This window comes from Lepidochelys olivacea (assembly GCF_965140295.1).
Source record: "Lepidochelys olivacea isolate rLepOli2 genome assembly, chromosome: 13".
Lineage (NCBI taxonomy): Eukaryota > Metazoa > Chordata > Testudines > Cheloniidae > Lepidochelys > Lepidochelys olivacea.
This window is the reverse complement of record NC_140423.1, coordinates 16,859,457-16,874,699: the sequence shown is the minus strand read 5'-3', so window position 1 is coordinate 16,874,699 and position 15,243 is coordinate 16,859,457. Positions and strand designations below refer to the sequence as shown.

At 41.4% G+C, this 15,243-nt stretch overlaps 1 protein-coding gene across 3 annotated transcripts; it reads right to left on the bottom strand.

The window, feature by feature from the left end:
• Positions 1-633: 633 nt before the first annotated feature.
• Positions 634-12,425, bottom strand: SPATA2 (spermatogenesis associated 2). 3 transcript variants are annotated; one of them, XM_084645613.1, is made up of 4 exons: positions 12,012-12,151; positions 7,646-7,790; positions 7,363-7,438; positions 634-4,652 (listed from the first exon to the last, which is right to left on the bottom strand). In XM_084645613.1, the coding sequence occupies exons 2-4, from the start codon at positions 7,678-7,680 to the stop codon at positions 3,399-3,401; spliced, it is 1,365 nt and encodes a 454-aa protein (XP_084501739.1). In that variant the 5' UTR covers positions 7,681-7,790; positions 12,012-12,151; the 3' UTR covers positions 634-3,398. The 3 variants fall into 3 exon arrangements, with proteins under 3 accessions (XP_084501739.1, XP_084501738.1, XP_084501737.1); XM_084645612.1 differs by lacking the exon at positions 12,012-12,151 and adding an exon at positions 12,167-12,425 and having other exon boundaries at positions 7,363-7,790; XM_084645611.1 differs by having other exon boundaries at positions 7,363-7,790.
• Between the last annotated feature and the right edge of the window lie 2,818 nt (positions 12,426-15,243).

Below are 15,243 nucleotides of genomic sequence, written 5' to 3'. Positions count from 1 at the left end.
CAAACCCAAAGGCAGTCTAGTCTGGAATTTGGAAGATGGTTTTACTCCAAAACCAATAAGATGCAGCCAACAAGTTCAACTCAACTGCCAAAAAAAGCATGTGAATAGTTCCACTTATTTTACACTAAAGCTATAGCATATGTATGTACATCAGGAAGCTGACTTTAAAAACAGCACATATTATGTCCTCATAATGGTGAAGTCAATCAAGTCTGAGAAGTAAACTAAAGGAGGTTCTCACACCATACATATCTGCTCTGTATATCCTATATAGTCTTAGAAAACAACATGCCAAGCTTCACATTATGGACCAAGCAAAATCATGCTGCTAGGTTTCTTAAAAAAAAAACAACAAAAAAACAAAAAAAACCCCTACTTTTTAAAGAGTCTATATTTAAAGAGACATTCTCAAATTTCCTGAACTTGAGGCTCCTGGTTGACATACACTTACACACGAGTCAGTGCCCAAACGAGAAGCCTTTGTGCAAAGCGTGTATACGAGACATCTAAATGCACTCAACTTCCCCCTCCCACACTCCATAAAGACACAGGCCTTTAAGAGAAGGCTCCAAAACATGTTCAAATGTTTTAACAGAAATCAGATGCAAAACACCTGCATTTTAAGTTAGCATATATTTTACTGTCTCAATCACAGCAACCTCATACAGTAAGATACACAAAAAATAGAGCATGGTATCACTTGCAATTCAACACAGTTTTGTACTACAGTATTCAATGACAGATATAAACACAGGACTTTTCCTTTTTAAAGCAAATATAGTAGTCCCTGCTATGTTCACTGTGTAAGTTACGTGGCATCACAGTTTTAGTTAATTACTGTAGTGAAAGTAGCAATATGGAAGTTGAACTAGTGAACTAGAAGGTACATTGTATAGCAGCCAAAACAGGCATGACACTTCAGAAAGATGAACAGAAAAAATAACTACCAAAATGAGAGCCACCCTAACAGACTGTATTTTAGTAGTAGTTTTAGTAGTTGTTTTAAATTCTGCACTATATACATACTGTATCTACATGTGTTCTATTTTATACATATATATATATACACACACAGATACACACACACACACACACACACACACGTGTATTTATAAAAAAGCCATTAAGATTTTGAAAACCTTATCATTCATTTAAGCAATACTGAGCCTAGCTCAACAGTTCCCAAACTGTGGGTCACAATGCACCGTCAGTACATGGGGTCACAGAGGACAGACACCATTTTGCTCCATGCAGCATGACCTTGCACATACAGTGCAGACAAGGTCGCAATGCATGGAGCATGCCATGTTGTTCTACAAAATGGCATCTTCCATGTTATCTGGAGTCCTGGCAGGAAAGAATTCATTAAAATGGGGTCATGCCAACAAAAAATTTGGGAACCCCTGCTGTAGCCTTCAGAGTCAGCAAGATAATACATGTTTATAACATTTCCAGTTGCAGTCACTGGATTTGTCTTCTGATAGCTAACCACATGCCATTTACTTTATATCTTAATGCAAGTCACAATAGCCTCTCTTAACCTTCTACAAAATCAAGTTTCACTTTTTCTTTTGTATATCTGACACACTTATGGCTAAAATATTTTAGTAAGTTCACAATATTAACCTATTTAATTCCCCTCAACCCAAAACAATAAGACAAATTTGGTGACCAATCATTCATGCATGTTTTTCCACACAGAGTCAATGGATATTTGAAAAAAAACAAAAAACCTAGAATCAAACTGTTCAAAAACGTATTATTTTAGTGCAAAGTGGATTAATTTACACTTTAAATAATTTTAGATATTTTAAATGTTTGATTCCAATACTCAGATTAAGTTCCCCAATATTTTGTCTTAACTAGCTTGTCTGAATGTAAAAGAAAATAAAAGGGGGCTCTTGCAGATTTTCTTTTCCTCTAAGACTAAAGTCTGTCCATAGAAGATGCAGTTTAATTTATTACATGTTCTGTGGGCCAAACTGTACAGCACCCTGCACAATGGAATCCTGGTCTAGGACTAGGGCTCCTAGGCACAGTCATACAAATAAATAATAAGTTCTACTGCCAGTTCTACTGCCCAATTCACGTCTACAACTGATGGATTTACTCCAATGGAAGTCATACAAGCTCTGTGAATTTTAATCAGATCACTGCCTTACCTGCTGAGCTATGCTATAGACTTTGCAGTGGATTTAGATGCAGAGTGTATCATCTATGCATACATAGTTCCCATAAGCATAAGGGAAGAAAATGCGCACTTAGGCCCAAAATCCCGCAGTCCTTACTCAGGTAAGACTCCAATTAATTTAGGAGAGGTCTCTCCTGAGTGAGAGCTTTGAGTTCTTTAAAGGAGGAAGCAAAGAAAAACTCTTTCTAAGCCAATAATATCAGTCTGCCACAGTGACTGTAGTAAACCATGAAATACAGTACATGTAAAAAACAAACAAACAAAAACAAAGGGAAGCCATCCGAACAAATAACCCAGAGAGGCTTCATAGTTACAATGATTTTACCACTTTTAGAATTCAACACATTGAATCTATTTATTAAAAAATAAACTGTTTCCAAATCACCTATTTACAGTACAAAGAATGGGATTTAATAAATGTGCAACAGAAGATGAATAAAATCAGTACTCAACTGGAAAGACAACACTCCAGGCATAATTTAAGTGACATGTATACAGATTCACCTTTTAAAGATACCACACAGTAAAAACCAGTAGGATGGCAATACTAGAAAATAAAGCAAGAACTCTTTTCAAATTCAGATTGTATAAGTTTGAGATAAACATCTTGGGGGATGGAAGGGAGAAGAAGAAACATGAAGACATGAAGAGGAGTTGTCCCGGTGTTTACATTTTAGAGCTCAGGAAATGCAGCCAAACTCTTCAAAAATTAGTCCTTTTTGGCAACCAAGCAATTTGCAAATACTTCCTGCAAGTATTTTAAAGTTACTCTATCAAAACAGACAGTGATTTCACAATACACTGAAAATGTTGCTCTTAATTTCTTGATTTTATACTGTTATGTAGTTTTATTTGTGTGAGGCAATAACTGCAATGTAATAACAAAAGTGTGGTGTCATTTAAAGTGCAACAGCTGCCAAGTTTTAAAGGAAAATGTGCTCTTCTCTCCCATCTAATTGAAAAGCAGTTATCGGATAAGAATCACCTAAATGGTAGCAGCATGAACTCTAATGTATATGCAGCATTTGTGAAGCCACTAAAACTGAAACTGGCACTAATCATTGAAATGTATTTCCAAAAACTGCACACATCTGGTTGTTTTATATTTACATATAAAGAGGTCAGTATCATATTTGTTACCAGTGAAATCAGAAAATTCCATGTGTTTTTAGCCCTTGTTTATCCCCTCAAACACAGATTTTCAAGTTTATCTATAAACAAGGTGGGGCAGCTGGGTTGATTTATAGTTTAATTGATTGTTAGGCATGAATCTGTGTAGCTCACTCTTTCTACAGCAGGGATCATAATAGTAAGCATTGAGGCAAGCATCACATGAGACTTTTGAACAGAACGTGCATGTGTTTGCAGCTCCAGATCGGTTACAGAAGCTACAGCGCAGGGTGCCTGAAGGCTTGGATTTTGAACTGAGTTGAGCAGCTCTTTCTTGACTCTGAGTCTGTAATGCGTACTGAGATTTCTCTCTTAAAGCAGAGCCAGGAGACAAGCCATCATTTGGAATTGTTTTGCTTGAATAACTGCTCTGTTTCACTGCTGGATATTCCTGCCTATAGATGAGCAGATTTTCACACTTTTGGCAAACAGAAGTGCCGCAAGTTATGCCACAATTCTGGCACTTGAGGGAAGTTGTCTCTTTGGCTAGATGCATACGTTTGTGGTAAATGGGATTGACATCATTTCTTATTAGCCATACATCAGGTTTACTAGCTTCTTGTCTTTTAAAGTTTAACATACTTCTAGAATCAGGATCAGTATATAAGTCTAAGTCTTCTTGAGCAGAAAAATAGGAGTTGTAGGGGACATTTGTTCTTAACATGCCATTGGGATGGGATGAAATTGGCAAAAATTCATCTGAACACCCATGTGGAGAGCTTGACATAGTAAGAAGAGATGGTGATGGACGTATTATTTCATCTTTAATGTCATCTTCTGTATCAACCAAAATTGGTTCTTTTCTGAGACTCAATGAAGTCATCAATGGTGGTTTCTTGTTTTCCCAATAGCTGTCATATGTATCCACGGATTTAGAAGGCTTGCTTACTTTTGGCTTGAAGTAATCTTTAGAGGCTCTTTCACTAGCAGATTTCTGAAGAACCATGCGTGCCATAGAAGTGTTCAAGTTTTCTTTGCATTCTGTGCGCCGTTTCATAGCTTCTGAGCAGCCTCTTACATCTTCATTGCTATTTTTTCGCTCATTTACAACATCAAGCTCCGAATAACCTTTATCCTTCACTTGCAAGTGAATTTCAAGCAGTTGTTCACACTCTATTTTTGCCAAAAAGAGTTCAAATGAAACCATTCTCACATGGAAGTCATCAACCAGCTCTTTGAGCTTATACATGGTTCCCAGTTCTTGGACATACCCCATGTAGTTCAGAATCTGTCTTACATCCTCCTCAGGTAGTGTGGACTTTATATAATAAACAAAAGGTCCCGTGTAGGTCTGGAAGGGGGAAAATAAAGGAAAAAGTTAGGTTATAAGCTCAGTGGTGGACTAGATGCTCAGACACTACAATGCTGGGTACAATATAGGTACCTTGTGAGTCCTATCTAATCAATCTATGACAATCAAAGACTACGTGTACTCCACAAAAGTTGAACGCAAATTCTGCAGCATTCCTGTTTGACAGACTAAACATTCTGCATCAGCTTCAGATAAATCCAAAAAAGAAAGGTTTTGCTTAAATTTGAAGACCATATGATCAGCATGTAATCCTCCTGTTATTAAATTGTTTATTTTATGCTTCCCCTAAGTATTCCAGTTTTAATGTACCAGAAATTGAATTTACAACACAACTGCACTGTACAAGCTTTGGGGGGGAAGGTGGAGGTTTCAGAAGCGGGTAGTGGACAGCTAAATATTTAAGAATCTGGAAAGTTGTGGCCGTATTGGGAATATGGGATCACAAAATTAACTGGATATTTCTGCTAAAGCAGTCAGTGAAATAGTTAATGTTGACATTAAAAACTTATCCGATATACTGAAATGAACGATGTTAGTTCAAATCTCAGCAAATACTTCAGGATGTCTGCAGACCGGAGAGGAGAGTGCTGCATTGGTTTATGTTGTTCACATTTCAAAGGTTTTCTTCATACTATAAGTGTTTGAAACATTTTTAAATGACAGTTCATATTTGGAGCACACCTCTGCAGGAAGGGATGGATTTTATAGCAAATTCTGCAGCCATGAAGCATTGACAATAATCTGTGCTTCAGCTGCCCTATCTGTAATGGACGTAACATTTATTACGTGCATTTGCAAAGTGCCTCAGATGAAAGGTGTTTCACATGCTAATAATTATTAAGGACAGAAAATTCCTCAAGAGGAGGAGCAAGTCTCCTGGGAAAGAAGCTAAAAATACAAGCCTAAGATGCAACACGCATGTAAATACAAGTGTGTTCTAGGCCAACTTTTACAAAGGTCTATTAGGTACACTCTTTTCTAAACATCCAAAGCTATGGGATTACCCACTCTGAGAAACTCAAGAAGCACTTGCTCACTGATTCAGACAGAAAAACACAGCAGCCAAATGAATTATTTGCAACTTTGTGAAACACTGTCCCAAACTTATCTTTTATTTTTGGGAACCAACTGACCTTTCTTCTGAGCTGCTTAGCTTAATGCAAATATCTGGCCAGGGACAATCATAATATTTTAAAGCAAGGAGTTCACTCAAGTCAATTTGTACAACATACTTACAGTTTTTTCTTTCAAATGACTATGCGTCAAAAAGCTAATGAAGACGTCTCACTTCAAAACTTCTTAGTACTTTTTTTTTTAAACAAAATCTCAAACGTTGAGCTGAGGTGTAGCAGTGAGTGAAATATTTCAGTCTGACCAGAGCTAACAGCCTTCAATATTGTTGACAAAATTGACTCCAAAAGAGGATGATGGTTTACAGTGTTTGAAATGGAAGGTAAATTCTACATTTTCTTAAGCCTTAGTCATGTTTTATATATCAAGAGTCTACAGTAAAAAACAAGGCTTGTGGGGGACGACGAAACATATGGATCCATAAGAAATATCCCTTGTGATGCAACATAGCTGAGATGTTTGCTCTGACTGGAGTTCAAATCCTATACTGGGTCACAAGTGGAAATTATTTGGATCTGTCAACCTTATACATAGTGGTAAAAAGAACCACAATATATGACCAACGTCTACAATGTTAGCATCCCAAGAGGTGCCCTAGACTGGAATAGTCAAGATCTTACCACTCAGGACTTCAGTGCAATGAGGAATTAGACATATGTAGAGTTCTACAAGTCTGGAATAGTTCCCCCTCCCCACCTCTCCAAGATGTAATAGAAACTACTCAATGCACCATGAATTTTTTCTTTTAAAGGACACTGTCAAATAGTTTAGTATAGCTTTGTAAGGCTATATTAGAAGTATTTATAGGCAACTTTCCAAAAACAATTTTCTGTCTGGATTTAAAATTTCACCTACGGTGTTCACAACTCAAACACTGCAGCTTTGAACCAGTATAAATGAGAACCCAAAGACAAGACCAGACTCCAAACTGGCAGTGGAAGAGACGCTAACTAGTCTGCTTCCATGGTCTACTCTAAGCTGAGCTATATAAAAGTATTAAACAAATAGCACATATGATGAGAAGTATATTAGGGTTTTAAATACTATCAATCTCAAACAAAGACCCGACACAGGTAAGGAATTTGAAAGGACATTAAAAAAATCAAGGCTCCATGTGATCAGGAATGAAGAAAGATGTTCTTAAAACAAACTAAAGAAGTTTGCTTGCCATTGTGAAAGGAGTTGAGGTTCCCAATCCAGTGCCTGGTAAACAAGTGTCTACTTCACAAAACAGTGCACATTGCAATTAGTGCTAAATTAATAGCAGTGCTAGCAAAAAGGGCAAATATTGAGTGAACTTAAAAGTCAACTATCCATTCACCCTAGCGGTATTCCCCTGCCGTCAAAGTCAGGATACAACAGTAGGCTGAAGGGAGGGGGAGAAGCTTGCACTGATTCTGCTTTTGTTGTGCCTGTTTTATGGATACAGAGAGGATTTCAGACTCCAGGACTGCCTATCTGTCACCTTTCAGCAATGTAAAAAATACTTAGGAATAAAGTTAGATGAAACTACAAATCATTGTTCTAATGTATTACCACCATATGTGAGACTTCTTACCTTTATAGTTTTGAATTCCTTCTTCCAAGGGTAAAGAAAGAGATTAATTCCTACTATCTCCAGCATAGCGAATGCACTATGGAGAGAACGTAAATTTGAGGATTTCAGGGATCTTAGGGAATTTTCAGCCATATCATAAAATTTAATCAACCGGAATCTATAAAAGGGATCAATCTTGGGAAGGCAGAGTAAGGCTGATGCTGCCACTCGCAGATATTCATCATTAACAGGGCGCTGTTTGCTGTCAGAAGCATTCAATTTGGATTCATGGAACTGTACATACTTCTTAAATAAATCGTCTTTATATTTCGTATCCATTGAAACAGGACTTTGGCTCACTCTTGGGTGGCTACCTCGTCTCTTCCATGGTTATTCTGCAACAGGCGGATCACTGAGCCTTTTACAAGTTTTCAGTAACTGTGATTCTTCTGGAATAGAAAGAAAAAACAAAGACAAGTCATTACAGCTGTATTACTCTAGCATGCCTGTAATTCCACATACCCACAGGAGCCTGTGAAAGTGTGCATAGAACAGTGGATCCCAACCACAAACTCTTCAGGCTTCTGTAACCATGTAATAGGTGTACTGGTCTTTTGGTGCCCCCTGGAGAGCCCTTCACAGCCGTTGTACACTCTTCTCCAACTGCATCCTAGAACAAAGCCAAGCTAGAGACTGATATAGACATTTGGGAGTTAAATCCCAGCAATGGGTCCACAACAATTTCCCCAAGTCCCATCTGGCAAGGCATCCCTAGCCCCAAAGAAATCAGGTGCACGTGAGCCTAAAGAGAGCTTTTTGGTCCATAAGAATAGAATGGTTTGATGAGTAAAAGCAAGGGTGTGGTGCGATGAAAACAAAGTGACCTGTTTATATTGTTCTGGGGCTAATGAGTTAAATTGCATGAAGAGAACTATAATCAGAGACTTTTTAAATCTATTATTTTGCTTCTTCCAGAAAAAAAATATATAAACAAACATGAACTGCTCCAAAAGGGTTCTTTCTACTTAACTCAGGACTTCTGCTGTGATTCTCTCTAACTGCATGGACTGGACAGCCCAGCACGCTAGTCTTTCTATTTGTACCTTATCTGTAAGCCTCTGTATGCTCCTGATATCTTATCCAGCTGTGCATATCCTACCCTGCCAAGCAGGTGGGGCGGCTTGACACGCATCTTATAACTGTGGAAGAGGTCACATGCAACTGAACAAGAGGCAGGGGGCAGCAAGTGGCACAGCCAAGATTTTAGCCTGAAACTGGCAGTTACATTAAAAGCTGGGATCCCTACTTCTAACAGCTAGTAGGGGCCCTGCTTGGACCCGTTATGCTGGTGTAATACAAAACCTTCATTACTTATGCTTTTTACAAGTGTATTAATATTTGTGTTTCTACTTTAGCGACTTGATGGCTCCTGCATAGGCAAGCCCTTTACACTGGCTTCCAAATGCTACCGAAACTGAGATGTATTTGTGTGGCCCTGATGTCATCCAGATTCTACAGAATACAACCTCTCATTTTTAAAGAAAATATACTTCTAGTCCTTATGGTTGTGAAAACCTCCCAACTGTGAGCCAAATGTAAATCAATGGAGTGTTGTCTTTCTGAGTCTGCAGTCAACCTGAAACAATGACTCAAAAGTGTAAACTCCCCAACCCACATTAAGCCCATGTAAATGCCACCTGTAATTATTCAGTTGCTGATCATTTTAGCAGATGGGAATGAAGCCCGGGGGGGTGGAGGGGGAGAAGAGAGAGAGGATAATGAGAATTTCTGCTGGACAGAAGATGCATCAGGAAGAAGAACAGGGTGGAAAAAGAGGACGAAGAAGAAAGAGAAACAAAGGTCCCAAATTTCAATGGTCCCAAATTCAAGAATATTCTTTCACCAAGTAATGCTGAATACAACAATGAGGAAGTGAACAAACAACAAGTTAGAAGTTGTTTACAAGCGATCTTTGTGCAAGCTTCCCTCTTGATATCAGTGAGAGTTCTGCTGTGAATTACAGGGAATATGGAGTCCTAAATTCATACCTCAGCCCAAGATCCACAAATAAAAATGCAATTGAGTCTTCTCCACAGGATGAGTTTAGTGCCCCTTCCCTAAAGTTATTTCTTTATTTGTATAAAACAGAACTGGACAAAAGCAGCAGAATGCCACTACTCAACCACCACCTCCCTCCCAAATTAAATAATTAGGCTATGCAAAAGAGCTCTGATTGTTTCCAATCAACTGGGACTTTCAAACCAGTCTTGATAAGAGACTTAAACTGCGAACAATCCTGCACTAGAATGGAGCTGGATCAGATATCCTAACCTCCATCTCTGTTTTCAAAAATTGTAGGATACAGCAGTTACATGAATGGGGCATTAAGATTAGGAAGTCCCCTAAAGACAAGTAAGTCCTTCGTAAAGATTTTATGAACTGTGACATTCATAATCATCTCCAGCTCCCATGACTTGCCATTTGTGGCAACAGGATTTCACAGAATCATAGAATATCAGGGTCGGAAGGGACCTCAGGAGTTCATCTAGTCCAACCCCCTGCTCAAAGCAGGACCAATCCCCAGTTTTTGCCCCAGATCCCTAAATGGCCCCCTCAAGGATTGAACTCACAACCCTGGGTTTAGCACGCCAATACTCAAACTACTGAGCTATCCCTCTCCCAATTTCAATCTCTAAGGCTTTCACCAACACTTAAAAAAAGAAGAGTATTGTATTGAGCACAAGAAAATGCTTAACACAAAAATGTTTTTGAATGTTAAGACATCCTAGATCATGATTAAGTTTATTAAAAGACAGAAGACTACAAGGTACATTCATGTATCACTCTCAACCAAAGCCATCAGTTTGCTTATAAACTGTAGTATTTCAGGTAAGAAGTGGTGTCCCAGAAGTACTAAAACTCTTCAAATGACAAAACTAAAGAAAACTAGCTGACATATTAAGCACAATAAGACAATAAATGTGCCACCTTCAGAAGTGTGATTACATTAGAAAAAGCTGAATTACCATTGGCAATTTCAGAGCAATCTATAGGGAAATCAAATAATTCTGTCCCACTAAGAATAAACAAAACCCACCCAGTCTTAGATTAGTCTTCAAAAAGGTTTCTAAATCATCTGAAAAGAAAAATCCCCTGACCCACAGAAGAAAATCCCCCTGCTATTTCTGCCATAAATCTTAACTACACAAATTGGTTCCATTCAAAATACTCATTAGCTCTTTGAATCAGGACTTTATAAGAGGGATTCCTTGACCCAGAAAGTGAGAACATAGCTTTCATATTACACTGAGCTACACAGCATGAAATGTGGCTGAACCATCAAAATAATTTTACCACAAACCCACAGGCATATCCCCTGAATAGCAATTTGAGGTTGAGAGGCTCATGCAACAGGGTCTCATCGAGCAGGCAGCTATTTTTATTTTAAACCAAATTCAACTGAACCTAAAAAATAAACTGACCCGGTGTACCCAGCTCAATCAGTTTCTGAACCTATAGCTAATAGAGTGAAACCCTGATCTAACCTAGCATCCTTCTCAATCCTGTTTCCATGGTATGCTGTTTGGGAAAACTGAGCTCTCTCCTCACTTAACATGTTGCCAATTCTACATTTTCAAAGAGAGCATTCTCCTGGAATATTCTTCCACTGCTAATCATCAGCTAATTCTGCCTCTGAGCCTTCCTGGGACAGGTACAAAGTCAGGAAAAACTTTATAAGAAATCATTGCTGGCCTTCAGTTATCTACATGGGCTCCCATCCTCTCCACTCCTTCAGAGTATGTTTACACTCAAAAACCAACCAACCAAACACCACAGCATCAAGCCTCAATTGACTCAGGCTACAGGGCTAAAAGTGGCAATGCAGATATTCCTGATCCCTCTGGAACTCAAGCTCTGAGAACTCTCTCCCTCCCCCCCTGGATTTCAGAGCTGCAAAACATCTATGCGGCTATCATTAGCCCGACAGTGAGCCCAAGTCTGTTGACTGGGCTTTGAGACTCGCTGCCATTTGGGAGTTAGGGGAATTTAATTATTTATTTTTGCAATGTAGATGGACCCTTTTCAAAACCTGCTGTGCATGAGATAGTCAGTGGAAGACCCTTGTCTGTATACACTACGTCGTGGCATGCGGTTCTTCCCATAGATCCCGAGGCTAGAAGGGAACATTGGGATCACCTCGTCTGACCTCCTGCCCAACACAGGCCATACAACGTCTCCAAAACGATTCCATGGGCAGATCTGTACCACCCTTCGCGGCATCTTCGCCCAGCCCCCCGGGAGGAGGAAGTCTCCGATCACACTACTGGGGCTGAGGGAAACCAAGGGGAGCCCGAGATCTCTCGGGCCCTTCTGCACCTGTGCTTGGCGGGGCGCTGGGCGCCAGGGCTGCACCTCGCCAGACAAACCTCCCCCGGCGAGTGAAAGCGAAACCCAGAGCCCGCGCCCCGGGGGCCCGCAGCGGGGCCGGCCGGGCACCTCGCACCGGCAGGCGCACGAGAGCCGGGCGAAGCGGGGGGCGACAAGGACCCGCAGCGCTGACGACCAGGAGCCACCCGCGGGCACCCGAGAGGGACCGCCCGGGGACGGGCGGCTGGGACAGGGCCCTGCTCGCCCTCGGGGCTCTCCCCAGCTGGGGCCGCCTCACTCACAGCTCGCAACGAGGGGAAACCGGTCCCGGGTCCCGCGACCAGCCGCCGCCGCCGCGCGCCTGCAGGAAGCCACCGGTGCCCCGGCTACAGACCCCCGTCCTCGCCCAAGCAGCCGGAAGTGACCCCCGTGCGGGCGAGTGGGGAAGCATACGGACCCGGAAGAGCTTTGGCGCATGCCCAGTGCTCTCGGGAAGGACTCGGCAGCCGCCTTAGCTCGTAAGGGAGCTCTCCGCCCCTCTCCGCCAGCGAGGCCACCGCATGCCCCGCATGCCCCGCTCTCCAGCCGAAGGGAAACAGCGGCAGCCACAGTAACCCGGCAGCAAATCAGTTTAGGGACAAGAAGTGACGTAATACGGGTGCAGGTTCTCCTTGCGCATGCGCCATCGTGGGCCTTGTGATGTCATAGAGGGGGATTTAAAGGGCTAGAGTAGCCTCGGGCAGGTCTTTTCCTGTCATGGTCTCCTGCCCTGAGGGCTCTTCCTATAGGCCTGCCTGGGGCCTGGCTACCCCTTTGCAGCAGGGCCTAGGCTGGAAGTGGCCTGCTAAACAAAACTGGGCTTTTCACGACAGGGCGAGTCTGAGGGCAGGGTGCTGATTGTCCTGGGATGTGCCTGGCCACTGCCAGCCCAGCTGGAACTAGAGTCCCAGGTACTTCAGCTGGAGCCGTGTTTGGTGAGGGTGCCAATGGATCAGCCTTTGAGGCACTGCCTAAGGGCTTGGCTACACTATAAAATTTAGTTAATGTGAGTTGACGTACAGCCACGGCAGTAATTAAAGTGGTGTTTCACGTCCACACTATGCTCCTTCTGTCGATAGTGCGCATTCTCACCAGCAGTGCTTCCACTGACTGAAGTGGGGCATTGTGGCGCACTGACTGCTTGAGCCCTTCCCCCACTCCGCCCCAGGTCTAACAGCCTGAGCTGCTGGCCTGGTGTGGGCTCACAGCTGGAGTATGGGGTTGGCAGGTTCCCTGCAACACAGCAGCCAGCCTGTGAGTGCCCAACTGGAGCCAGGATTCTGGGAACTGACACCACACCACAGCAGCAGCCCTGGGAGCCTCATCTGCAGGCAGGATTCTTGGTGCTGCTAGGCTCCCAGCTGCAGAGCAAGGAGCCTACCAGCTTTGAAATTGACATTCTTGTCAGTTTCATGGAGGCTCTTATTTCATATTTTGGCTCCTGCTCCCAGGGGCTTCAGCTGTCAGCCCTGTATGGGACTGACAGCCAACAGGCAATGTAAACAACACAGTGTCTACAAGGACATTGTATTGCCCTAACTACATTGACCTAAACAGAGCCTCTCACAAAGGTGGAGTTATTAAATCGGTGTAGTGGCAATTTACATGAGTGGGAGCAACATTGTAGTATAGAAACTTACAGAGTTAGGTCGATGTAAGCTGATGTACACTAACTCTGTAGTGTAGACCAGGCCCCAGTGACTGATAAGCTCCCCAGAGGCTTTGCAACCAATGCCTCACAATAGGATAAAGCTGCCACCCCACAGAATCCACCTTGAAAAGTAAATGCTGTCTCTGAGCCTGGGCCTGGCTACCTGTGGATGATTTAACTGTCAGAAAATGGTCTGGGGTGGAAAAAATATTCTGAATACTTTTAAAGTTTTGAGCTGGTTTAGTGGTTGTTTCATGACCTATGCTGCACAGAAATCCAGAGAGGAGGATGAGCTTTAGTCAGTCTACAGCTATAGGTTCCAAAATTGCCAATACATTACCAATGCTGTGTATTCAAAGAACATGGTTCAGCACCCCAAACTATGAGACTTGAAAATAAGTATGGGGGGGTTAGTTTGCTTTTGGTTTTTGAGCTTTTAAGTTTCACGTTTTCTACCTTTTTCTAAAACCATGAGCTAGAAACATACTTTTAAATGAAAATTGAGTTTTTCATGTAATTACAAGAATCCAGCAGCTGAGGTTTTAGGAAAAAAACATTAAATATTGTAAGACTTGTGATCAAGCTGCAAGAATTGGCAACATAGCATGATATATTTCTTGGGCCACCCATAGCACTCCAGCAGAACTACTAAAAAACAACCACTTGTGGGGTGGCAACAGCAAGCTGCACTACAGTAGAAGGAAGGGAAGCTTAAACAGGGTCACTGCGTTACTAGTCCTGCTTATAATCGGGATGGGAGGGGATTTTGAATGACCCCAAAGAATCAGAACCTTGGTCTTACATCTCATCTGAAAGATATTAAGGCCACTTCCAGCAGCACAATTTTCTCCATTTCTAAGGAAGGAGAAATTTGTTCCATCATAATCATAGCAAAAAATTAATTGTCCTTTTAAATAATGCAGGATGTGGCTACTAAGTCAAAACAATGAAATCAATTGATAAATCATGATATAATTATTTTATAAATTGCTCTAATATCTGCTTGGTTTGAAAGCCATAAAATAAAAGCAGCATTATCCTTTTCTAAAAAGGTCAATATTTCTTCCATAGCTAGAGCAGCCTTGAAGGTAAATGAAGGGGAAAATAGTATTACATTTTGTTACTACAAGACACTCAAAACCATACGCAAGTAATAACATAATGAATAAAATGTGGACAACCTACAGCCTTTAGGCTAATGTCAAAAGCCAGGGAGATTCTGCCTGCCAACTACAATTACTTACCCTCTGTTGCTTTAGCTATTTTTAAAAGTATTTGTTTGTTTTTAGTAACAGGCAATGTTCCCTCTAATTTTTGACAGCAGTGTGCACAAAAAATTCCTTCTGTGCAAATTTTTGTGCGTGTGGTGTTTCACCGTGTGTGCGGGGTTTAGGATCTGTGTGCACGCACACAGCTTAGAGAGAACAGTGGTAACAGGAACATTTACCTCTTGTTTCACTTAAGATCAGTCTGAAACTAACAAACTCCATTTCCTTTACATTCTGCTTGAAGGGAGCTGATTTTTAAAGTCCAAGCCTGTTCACTTTTTCTGCTATGTGAACCATAATAGGCTTGTTGTTCTACTAACAATGTTTAGATTCTAAGGCTGCTGCTGGTGAGTGCTAATATGTGTGTTTTACAGCTGAATAGAAGCTGAGTGTTTTGCAAGACCAACTCAGAATGTTTCTCAGGGTATGGCTACACTATAGTTGTTCTTTCTCTGCATCTTCAGTGCCTTGTGTTCCACATATGGCAGGAGACTCCATCTGATAGAGCACTCAGTGAATTCAGTTTTCAGGAGGACTATATCACTTTCAGCAGCAGCAGCAAAGTGTTAGCAAAGT